Source organism: Phytophthora sojae, assembly GCF_000149755.1.
Source record: "Phytophthora sojae unplaced genomic scaffold PHYSOscaffold_2, whole genome shotgun sequence".
Lineage (NCBI taxonomy): Eukaryota > Oomycota > Peronosporomycetes > Peronosporales > Peronosporaceae > Phytophthora > Phytophthora sojae.
In genome coordinates, this window is record NW_009258116.1 from 28,209 (window position 1) to 43,182 (window position 14,974).

At 49.8% G+C, this 14,974-nt stretch overlaps 4 protein-coding genes across 4 annotated transcripts; 2 read left to right on the forward strand and 2 right to left on the reverse strand.

Moving 5' to 3' along the window:
- Window positions 1-1,461: 1,461 nt before the first annotated feature.
- Window positions 1,462-2,523, reverse strand: PHYSODRAFT_295443 (hypothetical protein; the record flags this gene model as incomplete). The annotated part of the gene is made up of 3 exons (XM_009519773.1): window positions 1,462-1,872; window positions 1,904-2,283; window positions 2,328-2,523. 3 exons carry the CDS (start codon window positions 2,521-2,523, stop codon window positions 1,462-1,464), a joined length of 987 nt encoding a protein of 328 aa, XP_009518068.1.
- A 2,324-nt stretch (window positions 2,524-4,847) lies between these two features.
- PHYSODRAFT_324091 (hypothetical protein) lies at window positions 4,848-5,961 on the reverse strand (the record flags this gene model as incomplete). The annotated part of the gene is made up of 5 exons (XM_009519774.1): window positions 4,848-5,059; window positions 5,143-5,305; window positions 5,374-5,441; window positions 5,488-5,866; window positions 5,947-5,961. 5 exons carry the CDS (start codon window positions 5,959-5,961, stop codon window positions 4,848-4,850), a joined length of 837 nt encoding a protein of 278 aa, XP_009518069.1.
- Window positions 5,962-6,063: 102 nt separating this feature from the next.
- Window positions 6,064-9,252, forward strand: PHYSODRAFT_310534 (hypothetical protein; the record flags this gene model as incomplete). The annotated part of the gene is made up of 8 exons (XM_009519775.1): window positions 6,064-6,099; window positions 6,191-6,466; window positions 6,513-6,654; window positions 7,132-7,136; window positions 7,963-8,490; window positions 8,520-9,014; window positions 9,068-9,159; window positions 9,225-9,252. The coding sequence occupies 8 exons, from the start codon at window positions 6,064-6,066 to the stop codon at window positions 9,250-9,252; spliced, it is 1,602 nt and encodes a 533-aa protein (XP_009518070.1).
- Window positions 9,253-10,332: 1,080 nt separating this feature from the next.
- Window positions 10,333-14,488, forward strand: PHYSODRAFT_310535 (hypothetical protein; the record flags this gene model as incomplete). Its single annotated transcript, XM_009519776.1, has 2 exons — window positions 10,333-11,322; window positions 13,676-14,488. 2 exons carry the CDS (start codon window positions 10,333-10,335, stop codon window positions 14,486-14,488), a joined length of 1,803 nt encoding a protein of 600 aa, XP_009518071.1.
- Window positions 14,489-14,974: the final 486 nt, after the last annotated feature.

The following is a 14,974-nucleotide window of genomic DNA, read 5'->3' on the forward strand; positions in this document are numbered from 1 at the left end:
AGCTTGCAGTCATCTCAGAGTTGTTCCCAGTTACAACAAAATCTTCCTCTTCATCGAAGTTCACCCGCGCGTCATCTTCATCTTCGAAAGAAGTGTCATCCTTCAAACCCAACAAAATATTGTGGAGAACCATCGTTGCAGCCACAATATCCACAGCCTTCTCGACGCATTTGGTGTTAATGCAGCAGTTAACAATTCTGAAGCGACCTTTCCAGAGTCCAAAAGCACACTCGACTGTCATCCTAGTTCGGGAATGCAGATAATTGTAGCGTAGCTGCTTGCGTGTCAAACCGGCTCCATCATTTTCCATGAACGGCGTCATGATAGCCGGACTAATAGCATATCCTGCATATCCTAAAATGTGGGTCCCCGCTGGCAAAAAGTCTTTGAAGTTGGAGCCTAAAGTAGACGCACGCCATGTTTTTTGGTCAGACCACGAGCCCGGCCGAATCTCCACGCTAGTAAAGCGCATTTTGTCGTCAACAACAGCCTGCACATTTAGCGCTGGGAACATCTTTCGACAATAGTATCCCTCAAAGTCCTCGGGCCTGTTAATCTCCACTAGAGAGCCGTCTATCGCGCCCACCACTCCTGGAATTTCACCTTTCGCTTGGAATTTACCTTGAACTCGGGTCCATTCATGAGCATGCCGCGGAAAATGAACGAACTTGCGCAGCGACCGGCGTAAAGCCTTGAGAAATATACCAATCACGTCGATAGCCCAGGACTTCGAAATTGCAAACGCAGCCGTAGTTTCTCTATAGCCACCCTGAGAGCCGAGAAAAAAAAGAAAACAAGCAACCTTCTCCTCAAAAGAGTGCTCCTTCATAAATCGATCTAGCTCAAAAGCTTTCAGCTCCTGACGCAGAACACCTCAAAGCCGTAGAAACGTAGCTTGGCTACACCTGAGATTCTGTCGAAACCACTCGTCGTAGACCGCGTCGTAAAGCATAGCCTCAAACTCTAGCGGTGTCAGGGTAAGGATGTTCTGCTTTGGGTTCGAAATTGCCCACACAGCGGTGTGGACCGCCGTCACGAGAGCTCCCGTGGCCGCAGCAACTGCAGCAACGATGCTTTCGCTCTGCACCATCGAAACGCAGTGAAGACGCTCGTCTCCAAAGTGAGACTGGTGATTTAGTCGTCTCAGATTGGTCAGTCTGGAGACGATGAACCTAGCCGATCGAGCTAATAACTGGCCAATCAAAAAGAAGAAAAAATGTCGCCACATCGTCTAAGACGATCGAAAGCCGAGACGAGCGTTCCCCGACCAGGCCCTTAACGAATCGTTCACCGTGTGCTACACCATAGAAGGGGCGCTCGCAAATATGCCGGGCCATAAAGTAAGGCAATACATGAAGAGAACAGCATTGGAACAAGTACTCGCGGGCGTATTTATCCGAGAGAGCCTCGTAGCACCCGGATTTGTGATCTTCACCATTTCTGGGCCGGTGCACCTTATAATTATGGTAAATGTCCGCTTTGGTGGACCGAGGAAACTGCACATCCAGAACTTTCGCACCACTGAGCTCCGTAAAGGCTCGAGCTAGGGCCGACAAACGCAGTTGACCCCCGCCGCACGTGAAGTGCGTACACCCCGTCGAGTTGAACAGCCGTGAAACTGCCAGCATCAGCCTCACTGCGCCTGACTGTATCATGCAGAGTGATGACAGTCCGTTGAATACGGATAATTGGCACTCCCACACAGCTGCCACACGGCGAGAGTGGAAAACAAAGCCCAAAGTATGAGCCCCATCGTAGACAAACCGCTTCACATCGCGCTACAGGCGGCGCATCATCTCTTGGCCAATAGTTGTACAGCTCCCTGAACAACTCAACATGGGGCATAGTGGCATTGTGCTCCAGGTTAACTTGCTGAGGGAGGTTCCGTTAGGATAGCATTAACATGCGCTTCATGGATGTCGTCGAGCATGGCCCGGTGGAGTGGAGATATGGTCGACTTGACGAAGTTGTGCGGGTGGGGAAGTTCAAGCTCGCCGCGGACGTAAGGAAGGAGGGCCTGCGACTCCTCGGCCGTCATCTCGCGAATATTTTGGCCACGATTCACGTCGCCTGGCGCCAAAGCGACGTCACGTAAGCGACGTTCTTCGTCCGTCCACATCTTACCATCGGGGGCAACCCACTCGTGGAGCATAGTGGTAATTAAGCGCTTCTTCAGCAGAGGGTTCCAAACACCCGTTACGATCCGCGAAGAGCGCTCTTGTTCCTCCGAGATCGGCCTCGAGGCGCTCAGCACCGACGCCGAGTTCCCTGTCCAGGGACTTCCTGCACATGGGAAGTCCGTCCAGCCTGGGGGGGCGTAGCTGCACCAGGGGCAGGCCTTCCGGAGGGGGCAGAGTGCGGTGGAGCCGACGGCGCTGGCCGGACTTGATCTTGGCTTGGTCGATGGTGCTGTTCCTGAGCGTTACCTGCCTCAGCTTGGGGAGGGACGCTTGGGGGGACCCCTGCTCCTTGGGCTGCGGCCACAGCGTCCTGCCCGGGGTCTGAAGGCTTGGCACCCACCATGTCGGTCATGAGTGGTCGTGGCGCGGGACTATACATAAAGCAAGTCAAAGCTGGGGACGAGTTTATAAATCGTCGTTCGGGTCGGAAGCCGACTGTTTCCCGCCGCGGTGATTTGAAGAGTTACGCAATGTAATGCTTTTAACATATTGTATTGATGACTTACAATTTATTGTAAAGTTGAAATTAGTACCAGCGTTCATAATCGAATTTATAACCTTGCTTGTACTGATGAAATACACTAATATCTTAAATAAAAATCTATATTATTGCCGCTTGCAAATACTTTGTCCTCTAAAATAGACCACGCCTGTCTCTTAATACGAGTGGACACGAGATAGGCGAGGGCTGCTTTAGCTTTGTGCTTTGGTGGAGGCCGCTTTTAGGCCCAGAAACTCCGTTTGGCCTGTCTAGAGCGGCGTTTCTGCGTTTCCAAGCCGCAGAAAAGCGGTTTGGTCGGGAAAACAGAGCCTCAAGCTTGGATATTAGACCGTACTGACGAGATATATAAATCAGACCAAGGTCTTAATTAAGAGCTGACTGGATTAAAACCGAGATTATTCACGAGATAATAAGCATGCATTGGCCAAAAAATCTGCAAACGGCAATACCAGTTTCTTTGCTGTGAAACCATATATTGTGCTTAAAAGGTTTTTTTAGCATTGTAGAGACCTTTTAAAGTACATTACCAAAACCTGTACATGTAAAATATGTGACTGGTCTGCACGGTACGGATGGTAATAGAGTATGAAAAACCGTAAAATCCCGATTAGGACGCCCTCGTCGAATATAACCCCCTTGCTCGGAGCATTGTATAAAAATAGAACGCTATCCCTAAACGTTTTATACAAATAATAAAAAGATATGTAACGATTTTTTACTTAAACAAAAGGCAATTTGTTATATTATTATTAGTAATCGTGCTGATACATTATGCAATAGTGTAGATTTTTGTCACAATGTAAATTACGCTTTTGTCCTCAGCTGACACCTCAGAACCATGTCGTTGTTTTTTTACAGTGAAATCAGTACCATAAACAAAAGAATCTCGAATCAAATACACGAAGATCCTCGATGAAGTCCATGAACAGTAATTGGGCTCTATAGTTATTTACTACGGCTATTTGGGGATTTTTCCTGGTATTTGTTATAATTACAGGGCAATATGTGGTAAGATATACTAATTTTAAGAAATTAGTATACAATGATTACTATTTTTCATTATCGTTTATTATCAAACTGACCGTAGTAAAGCAAACAGCATTGCCTATCATAGGACTTTTAAGCTCATTTAAAAATGCAGCAAGAATCCTAGAACTCAATGTCACTACAAATTGATTGTTGTATGTAAGTAATGTATTACGTTTTCTCGTTGCCACACATTTTGCTGTCGCTAGATTCAACTTGATTAGTTTAGTATAACGTTTTTAATTGATATTTAGCAAATATTACTGCAAGGTCTTAATTTTGAAAAGTCGAATACAACGCACTGTATAATAATATAACCCGCGTACTAATAGGTATTATACGTTAGATTAGGTTTTTCAATAGAACGAGCTGTACCTTCGATTTGAAAATAACGGACCCGATGCGCAATTATTTGAAAATAACGGGCCGGGCCCGAAACATAATGTCCCCTAAATAACAGTGGAAATAAAATAAAACTCAAATTCATCACTGCCGCACTAAAGGTACAACCATCGAGGTATCGCTGGCAACAATGATGGTATGGTGTGCTCAAAATTCAGGCTTGACGAGAACGAGCAGTGTGAAGAGGTTTACAATGGAAGCCTTCCAAAACCGTGTTAAACTTCTGCATAAATGGATATGAGACGTAAATTACGTCTGAGTCACTTCGCCCCCTCATTGTGCAACTACATAAATGTTAACTTGATTAAAGTACACACCTCCCTCATTTAGCAACTTGAAGGCATAAAGCCCGACCTCTCACATATATCGACCTCTGCACAGCTTATATTTAGAGATGAATTGAGAGAAACATTTTATGTCGATGAAATGCAGGTTTTGGAAGGCTCCCAATGCATTGCTTTCGCGATTGAAAGCGCAAGTTGAAATGGTAATGTCGCGCGACAGTCATACACGCCCCTGGGCCGCCTAACGACAGTAGCCCGAGCTGGCAGTACGATACATAGTCATAGTAAGACAGAGTTTAAGTTTTGCCGATAAATTCACCAGGCATATAACAGAGCTCAAAGGCGCCTGCTACATGTTTTTATTGTTTCTTCTTCTCATTCTCGCATTTCCCAGCTTCAACATACCAGGGCTCATCTCGAAACTGTATGACAAAAATTTTCTTCTTCATACGTCTACGGATCGATGGCATGCGGGTCATAGTACCGGATCTCGCCGTGCGGCGTCACACGAACCGCGTGGCGGTTTCCCGGCAAGAAGTCAAACGTGGCGTAGTGGAAGGTCGAGCGGTTGTTCCAGATCGCCACTGCGTCCTTGGTCCAGTGGTAGCGGACTTGAAACTCGTGTCCTTCGGTGATGTGCTTGTAGAGAAATCGCAGCACCGCATCTTCAGGGTAAGCGAACAGTTGTTAGTTTTGCAACAGCAGTCGTAGCACTGGTTGTATATCCATACAGAGGGAAGAAACCTACCCGATTCAGCTGCAGACAGGTTATTGATGCGCTTCGTGAACGCGGCGTTTACGAAGAGTGCTTTGCGCTTTGTTACGGGGCGCGTACGGACAACAGGGTGCTCGAACTCAACCACTGGGCGGCGAACGATGCGCCCAGCTTCGATGGCATGTTCAGCTTGGCTCTGCAATTGACATATTGTTAGTGTCGCCGACGCAGCGGTAGAGTAAGCTATCCGTAGAGTGATCGTACCTTTCCGCTGTGAACCGCGACGAGGCCCTCGAGAAACTTCTTGAACGCGGGGGTGAGGCGGTCGTACGCTTCGTAGCCGCATGCCCATAGCGTATAGCCACCGACATCAGGGACCGTGAGCGCCGTAGTACCGCCCAAGCTCCAATTGCTGCTCGGCCGTGATTTTCTGGTCGCGAAAGAATACCACGCCGCGATGGGCGATGAGCAGCGCCAGCTCGTCCTTCTGAGCGTCCGTCAGCTCGTGTAGCTGCAGGCCCGAGACCTCCGTGCCGATCTTCGGCTCCAGGTGCGTCACCGTTGCGTCGGCCAGCAGGTTCTTGAACGTCGGGTCGGCCTTGAGTGCGCGGTCCTCGTACGGGACAACCGGGATCGGGTCGTACGTCGTAGGTGGGAAGGTGCTCAGCAGCTCCGGGTGCTCGAACTTAGCGTGCTGCACTTCCTGGAATAACGCATTCTTCACGGGAATAGCCGTAGGGGCAGCGGCGGAAGTCGTCTGGGAGTCGGTATCTTGGTTCTTGGGGCCATGGTTGCTGGGTCGTTGCGCGCTTAAAGCAAATTGGAAAGTGACTCGACGTCTAGTAGCAGCATGTGTCGACCCGCAAAGATTCCTGGTTGAAGCAGTTTGTTGGCTCTATTACGGCTCGTTCTCGGTTCTTGTTATTGGGGACTTGTGTAACCAATCAGCGCAGCATGGGGGAGCTTGTTGGACTGAAGGCAAGGGTGCAGGTAATCTACAGAATGGCAGCGTTTATGCGCCAGAATGACAAAGGGATGTGTTATCAGTGTGCGCAAACGCAAATATTGTTCGGTTCAACAGCCTGGCAGACCCCCGGCCAAGTACGCACGAAATGTGCTCAAGCACGTCTGTGCGTTCCTCATCGTCCTCTCCATCTGCGAGGGCATCGCCACGTTTGCCATCAGCCAGTCGCTCAAGAATTTCTTCCAGAAGTTGGGCTGGTCTAACAAGGGATCTACGTCAATGAAGCTCACGTACGACTCGGTCAGCCAGTTCATGTGCGTCGCCGCCGGATACGTGTCAGATGAACACATTGGTAAATTCAAAACGCTGGCCTCGATGGCGTCGTTCGAGCTTGTTGGTCGTCGTTGCGTCGCTCCCCTCCGTGCTGAGCCACATCCAGACGAGTAAGATCATCTTCAACATCGGGCTATTTCTCGGCGTCGCTGTGTCTCAAGTGTGTCTTCAGGTGCTTGTCATCTCGTACGGAGGCGACCAGTTTTCACCAGCTGCACCTCCGTCGGAAAAGGCCCTCTACTTCAGAGGTCGGAAAAAATATTTCAATTCAATAAATAATTGGGTTTTGCAATAAAAAAATTATTATTGAACATCCCAGCTACTAATACAATATGATATTGACCCAATTATTGACAATAAATATGAAAAAAGTGCGGTTCTGCGGCCCACCACAAAGCTCGTTTTGACCCCGCAGCGGCGTGCTATGCTCCCGGCGAACTTCGAACAGCTCGCGTTCCTTCGCGTCAACCGCACCATGTGGGATGTTACGACGGTTGCTAGCGTTAGTGCTGAGGAAACCCTTTAGATCGTAATCCAGTTAACGAAAGTGCGACCTTTACCTTGTCATTATTTTAGTGATACTTTTTAATATTCATTGCGAAAATTGGACGAAACTTGAGATCTAAAACGAATCATACATGTATAAGCCTAATATTCGCTGTTACGATGCAGGTTTCCCCGGAGTCAACATGCAAATATTGACGAAGAAGATGCGATTTATCTAGAGTTGGTATGCCTTGTTGCATGTATATGGGCTTATTTACGTCTTTAAATAGATATACCGCATGATCAATTTTAAGGTAATGTGCGGTCACTTATTGTTAGAACCAATTCTATATTAATTATAGTCATCGCACTTTTACTGGCTACAATTTATAGCGATACCGCTTATATTTATAGCGGCAATGCACTTCAACATTAAATTTATACTCTATGCGCTTGTTTCCCTTGGGCCATCACTATCCCTCTTGAACCATGATGCCCAAGAAAAACAAGCGCCTCGCACATATTGGCAAGCTGGCCGACTCAAAGCGTTCAAGTACCAGTCGTACTCGTCAGCCAGCCCGCCGGCCAACATTGGCGGAAATAGTAGGGGCTAGCGTCGGTGCGCCAAGTGCCCCTACAAATACTACTCAACTTCGTCAGCTCCGACATTGAAGGGCCAAATGTATACACCCTTGAGTTTATTTATGCAAAAAAGACTGATCTGGATGGCAACGACTACTACTTTGTGAGCTGGGTTGGATACCCCTGTCCTACTTGGCAGCCAGCATCAGATTTACCACAAGATGCCATTGCGCGTTTTGAAGAGGAGGAGCTCGGCGTGTTTTGGCCTGTGGATCGCAGAGATTTTATCGAGATAGGCGTGCCTACGGGAAGTCGTGGTAGAAGAGCGAGAGTTAGAAGAACATGAAGAAATAACTAACAATACAATATAAATTACGGCAATATTTACTATTGTTTGCCGCTATATTGAAATCTTTATTATGGAGTCATGCTGCTGGCAATCCAATTTTTATGGTATTGGCGGACCTCTGCTCTACTTCAGTGGGCAGTATTGGGGGGCCAACGTCGGTGCCTTCATCGGCTACCTGGTCTTTCCGTGGGTGTCCATCCACGGCATCGGTGTCATCCCACCGGAATACGGCTACTTCTACTTTGCGGTATATATCGCGGGTTTCGCTGTAGTGCTCACTTTTTCGATCGTACTCTGGTCAACACGTGCAAGATACGTGAATGTCCCTCCGACAAAGCAATCCGTCGCAGTTGTTATCCGCGTTGTATTTGGTCATTCGAGAACGAACTTCCGCGCAAATCTGGTCGTGTTGGGCACGCTGCTGTATGTTATCGCGTTCCTGTGTAACATCCTTGCTTCGGTCTTGTCGGATCGAGGAAATGTTGGCCACGACATCTCTTACGCATCGGGAGTGATGATTGTGAGCGCTACAATTCTCTGGGTATATGTCGGTCGTGACTCCGCCTTCATGGAGAGCGCGAAACAAAGCCTGGGAGGGAGCTTCGATGCCAAGGTTGTGGACGATGTCAAGCAAGTCATCCGGACTCTCCCTCTCAACGCGTTCAATGTCTTTTGGTGGACCAGTCGATCATTCAGCAAACGGACACTAGCGTCGGGAGCTCTCTCGACGCTAGCCAAGTCCCAGGGCCAATGATTCAGCTGTTTAACCCTTTGGCTGCGCTGTTCTTCATTCCGTTCCTCGAGAAGGTGGTCTACCCGCTCTACGCGAAATACTCTGGGAAGCCTCCAAGTCCGTATGGGAAAATCCTCACCGGCTACTGTGTCGCTGTGGTGGCGATGTTTTGGACTGGCGCCAACGAAGTCATCCGACGCAGCGCTGGCCCACTTTCGTACACGGACGCGGATGGTGTTGAACAATTTCTGCTTGATGACGACGGAGGCCAAGTGATGAACGACATTCCTTGGTGGACCACGATCCCGCACTACCTGCTGGTATCGCTACCCGGTGTGCTGATCTGCATTCCGAGCTACGACCTGAACTATTCGGAGGTCCCGCAGAGCATGCGCAGCACTTCGATCGCACTCGCGTTCTTCGTCAACTCAATGGGCAGCTCCTTGTTATCTATCATTGTGTGCTCTTTGGCAAGTACATCCCGGCCAATCTCAACAATGCACATCTGGAGTATCTGTTCTTCACTCTCGGCGCGCTTATGATCGTTAATATCTTCTTTTATGTAGTCGTCATGAACCGGATGAAGTTTGGGACGAATAGCAGGTGCAGGAGTCCAGCACTGCTTAAAGAATACACTCTTTCTGTTTTTCTCACTCAACATTTCCCAGCATTATGCTGCATTTCTTGGTTTACTAGCTAAGCACTTAATCATGTTTTCGATTTCTCGCAGGACGTAGAGTCTTCTGATTTGGTTCAGTAGACTCTACCAGAGGCGGCAAGACCTACAGTAGAGTCTACTAACTGCCCAGTGAAAATTAACTAGTATCCATTACTGTACAGACAACGACGATGAAATACGTCACCATTGGTCTAACCTGCACATTTGCACATTTGATGGCGCCTTTTGTAATGGTTGTTGTCTGACTGTACTGTAGATAGATTCGAATACAATAATCCAATAATTTACTGTAGACACAACCCATACCATCCGAACTACATGTAGATCACTTTGACCGTCAAAACACCTGAACGTAAATCGAACGGGACACTGAACTAGCACGATATTTCGAGGTGAGTTAGCGAACTATGTTGAACATGTAGTCGCCACAGGGTCGGCCTGGTCGACTCGACTAGACCACAATAGATCATCCTAAAGACACGCTTACAACACGCAGCAGCAGCAGGAAAAAATCAGTCAATCGAGACGAATGCCCGTGCCCGGCTCACCGATAGGCGTCGACGAAAGAACCAGGTCGCAATGCATTGGTGTGTCGATCTAGCGGCCCGCCCAGTGCATCGCGCGTAGTGGATCACGCAGGACTGCTTGGAGGTCCATTCTTCCCGTTGAAATGCTTTCTGCATAGCCGGGCTTTGTGTGTGGTTGAGAACCGCCCGCACGATTTGCACAAGTTGAAGCGATTGATTGTGCCTACTCATCCTGGACACCGACCCTGGGCAATAGGGCACGCTCACTGGAGACCCGCGCAGCCAATGCAGCAGCGCTCCCGGCCAAAGTGTCCCGTGCTAAGCGATCCGCTTTGCCTAATTGGAGGCTGGTGCTCCGGGTCAGTGGCCCATCGTAAATAATGACAGGACTCAACCAAAACGTTGCAACTGCGTGCCCGGCCAAAACGCGATACTCGAGCACGTTAGTAAGCAGAGGCCCCTCCTCGTGAAGCCCGGCTACTTGCATCTAACACTATCGATACCTAAGTGCACGGCAAGCGGCTCCTTTGCTCCAACGACCAAAACTCAATTTCCGCTCTTGGAAACGACATGGGCAAGAGCAATCCGCCACAGTCCCCACTGCCGACCCCGCAGTCGCTGACGCCCGTCGTCACCGCCGGCTACAGCACCAAGCTATGGGATGCCAGGGCCCCCAAGTATTCCAAGAACGTCATGAGGAGCGTCTGCATCTTCCTCTGCGTCGTGACGTTCTGTGAAGAGCTCGCCGGCTGCGGCGTCAACCAGTCGCTCAAGAACTTCTTCCAGAAGCTCGAGTGGTCCAACAAAGGCTCCAACTCCATGAAGCTCACGTACGACTCGCTCAGCCAGTTCGCTTGTATCGCCGCGGCGTTCATCGCAGACCAGTACCTGGGAAAGTACAGGACGCTGCTTGGCGCGACCTCATTCAGCCCGCTCGGCTTCGTGCTGATCATGATCGCAGCCTTGCCGTCCGTCCTGGAGAACCAAATGTTGAACAAGGTGCTCTTCTGCGTCGGCCTCTTCCTGGGTATCGCACTGAATCAAGTTGGCATGAGTTCGCTGTTGGTATCATTCGGCGGCGACCAGTTCTCCCCGGCGTCTCCTCCTGAGCAGCGAGCGTCGTACTTCAGCATCAACTACTGGTCATCAAACTTGGGTGTCGCTATCAACTACGCGGTGTTTCCGTCGCTGTGTCTGAACGGCGTTGGAGCCATCCCCGCGGACTACGGATACGTCGCCGTCTTCGCTATCGGCTTGGCGCTAATGCTGTCAATCATCGCGAACTTGATTGCTACCCGCCGTCGCTACATCCACGTCCCTCCCACGAAGAGCGCGCTTGGAAGTGTGATCCATGTGGTGGTCTGTAGCTGCAAGCACAGCTTCAGTGCGAAAATGATTGTACTTGGCGCGATCCTGTACTTGGCCGCGTTGTTCCTCAACATCCTTGCGGCATTCATGTCGGATGATGGCGAGACCGGCCATCGCATCTCATACGTCTGTGGCGCTCTCATCGTTGTAGCTACCGTCCTTTGGATCTACTTCGGACAAGATGTATCCATGGTCGGTAACCGGATTTTTAGGTCAATCCTACATTTTGGTCACGGGTCAAATCCTTACTTTGGTCACGTGACCTAAGCGAATGAGGTCACATGTAATTCGCAAACGGTTTGGTTGTTAAGTAAATGCGTTATAGCGATTCTGCTCCTGACAGATAGCGACTTCCGCACCATTATTCCGCGCTGTCGTAGTCAAAAGAGTCGTCTGGACGATAGTCTGCTGTTTCATGATCCATCTCGGCATCGTCGGCCTCTAGCACTAGAGCAAGATTCAGGGTCATCAGTGGCGATGGTAGGCTGCTCTCATAAGTCTTTGCTCTTCTCTGACCCCACAATGTCGGCGGCCTGACGCAGTTGAGGCGCACTCGGCAGCTGGAGACGTTTCCGCCGAGGAGGCCTACCGGGTACCGAGCCTGGAATGGATAACAACGCGCGGTGCCGCATATACGTGAGAAATACCTTTTCGTGACCTACATTACGCGATGGGGGCCGTCTCATGTTGAAGTGTGCTGAGCTGTGATGCGATGGGTTAGCTACTGTTCTAGGCGCGTATAATTTTTCTAAGTGAATGCTACAAAGCACGAAATAGAATCCGGAGACGATGTCGAAATTTCATAATGGGTTCCTTATGTCGACGAAGTTGTTCATGGGAGGGTGTGTAACCCTACAGTCTACTTGTACTACCATGTCGCACTATACGAGCCGGTTGCCTCGCTATTACACTGTGTACTTTGCAATAGTTGAGTTGCGTTATTGTGTAGAATGAAAGCTAGGTGCAATTCTGTATGGTAGGCGGCTCAAAATATAGCATGGTACTACTAGCAGTGAAATATGGTAGGCAAATACATGATAAGTGCAGTGGAGGTTTCCACAGAAGCGAGCCCAGCCCACTCATCGGGAGGCTTACGCTACAAAGCGGGCAGGAGGAAAGGGAGGAACAGCGAAACCAATGCGAACGACAGAGAGAGAGGGGGGTCGGTTTGGTAGAAGACGCTGGCAGAAGGCGCTAGCAGGAGTCAGCTGAAACACATACACAGATTACTTTGAAATCAACCTTTTAAGCTAAACAGAGCTTTGGTTTGCTCGGAGCGCTAGCCTCCCTGGTCCTTTATAATAGTGTTCCGAAACCTACTTACAGCTCTGACTCTTCGCTACAAATACAGTCGTTATGCCTCCGAGACGGCCGAGTCGCGAGGATCTCCCCCGCTTACCGTCGCGGTGGACAACAGTGCTCGCGTCCCTCCAAACCGAAGCTGGACGCTGGATGGACCACCGGACCTTCACCCTCACTGGCACACCGTAGCAAGTGTGCATATGCTGTCACCTTGCAAGGTAGGCAGAGTGAATTGTAAGCGCTGGAGGATCGGGCATTTGCTAAGCCGTTAGTTAGGCTAAATGACTGTAATGCGCCGCACCTTGAAACGAAACGAGACGGCGAGTCGAGTGTGCGGTCAAATCTGTGCAGCATGCCCATGGCCTTCGGCAACGCTGTGATCCCAGGAACAGCGGGCGGCGGGGTACTCGACTTCGACCTCGAGCGAGGTTACGGGGTCCCACACGTCGAGCAAGACTGAAGGCTAGGTCGAGATAACGCTACGTGACGCTGAGTCCATGAGCTCAAGCGCTGAATGCGAGCGGAGTCCCGTGAGCAAGGGTTGGTGACTTTGTACGGTGCTTGTACTGCAACATGGTAGGTAGCACCACCTCCTCTATCTAGGGTATTGCGATCTGCGCTCATACTACGAGCATCACAGCAGCTCACTGTTTAGCAATGTAACTACTGCCCGTGCAGCATGCATGGTGGGCGGTCTCTTGCAGTGTAAATGGTAGGAAGCACACATTTTAGCATGGTAAGGACTTGCAGCGCAACATGGTACTTTTGCTAGTAGCAAGCACGCTGTGCAAGATGATAGGCAGCCCACAGTGCAGCACTTAGCCAGCTTCTACTGTAACACAGCAGCAACTCACGGTGCAGCACGTCGTGTCCTGTAGGAAACCGCACTGACAGAGTACGAAAGCAATGAGAGAGGTGTCGTGTGTACTGAGAAACTTGTATGATGTCTGAATTCTTCAGGCTGAAGAGAAGTGGGCCCTCGTCCGCTTCGAAGCTGCATACTTAAGTATGCATTTTGCTCTCATTCTCATGCGGGCGTGCGCGCATCTTACCGTCTACATCAATGGGTGTGACCTGTTAAGTTTGGTCACGTGACCTAGCGTCCTGATGTGTGACCTATTTGACCATCATACCCGTGACCAACTGTTAGGATTGACCTGTTTTCCCCTCTTCGTCCATGGTCGACGATGCTACGGATACGGACGGTACCGCGTTTGAACGGGAGCTGATTCGCGGTGTCAAGCAAGTTATCTACATATTGCCGTTCAACGCGTTCAACATGTTCTGGTGGGTCTGCCAAAATCAACGCGGAAACAACCAGACTATCATCCAGCAAACAGTCGTGCGCCTCGGCAGCTCCCCAGACTCGACTCAAATTCCGGCGCCAACTGTGCAGTTTTTCAACCCTGGCCCCGGTTTGTTGGCTGTTCCGTTCTTCCACAACCTGGTCTACCCACTCTACGAGAAGTTCGTCGGCAAGCCACCCAGCAGGTACAGCAAAGTAGCTGCTGGCTATGTTGTTGCCATTATCGCCATGGTGTGGACTGGTGTATTCGAGATCATCCGTCTCAACTCCCCTCTTCTCACCTACGTGGATGCTAGCGGTGAGACGCAGTACATCTACAACAACAATGGTGGACAGCCCATGAGCGATATCCGATGGTACAACGCCATTCCCCAGTATGTCCTCGTTGGTGCAGCAACAGTCCTCATCCAAATTCCCACGTACGACATTGGGTACTCCGAAGTTCCGTTGGCTCTTCGTGGCGTGTCGATTGCGCTCGGTCTCTTTATGAACTCCATGGGCAGCACGCTACTGTCGGTGATCGTGTTGCTGTTTGGCAAGGATATCCCCGCGAACTTGAACGACGGCCACATGGAGAATATGTACTTTACGATCGCTGCGGTGATGGTGGTCAACCTTTTCTTCTATCTCGTCGTCATGCAGAAGATGAAGTTCGGCATGATCCCTCGACCGGGAAAGGAAATTATCGAGGAAGACGATAAGAACCTGCCAGCTTACAAGCTTTCGACGGATCGTCGCAGCATTAATTAAGTGATGGCATAGCGGATTGTAGCTGGCAGTTAAGATGATGTACCCAATTCATGTTCTGTTGCTTTCTTCCGTTTATCCTACTATCGCCAAGTTATAGTTTTGAGCTGGCCCGCTGTCATAATACTAGTACTAGCCACAAAACCTCGAAATGATTGCAAGTTGGAACAACAGGAAAAGCCAGTAGCCCGGGTAATGGTAGATTATTAATCGGGTCGTCTGCTGGTCTGGTAAGGCCGCGGGTCAGTGTGACCCATATCCAGATCCGTGAATATCTTACAGCGAAGCTATTATTCCTTTCATGTCCGACCCATACCCATGTCAAATATCGATTAGTCAGCCTAGGTGACTTACTACATTGATCTAGCGCAGATGAACTGTAGTGTATCCATTACCCAGGCAGATGTCCACGCGCTTAGAGCCCACAAAATGGGAATACGGCCGGGGGCGAGCGAATGCAAGCGCGAGGCTCACTCAATGCGTTCACCG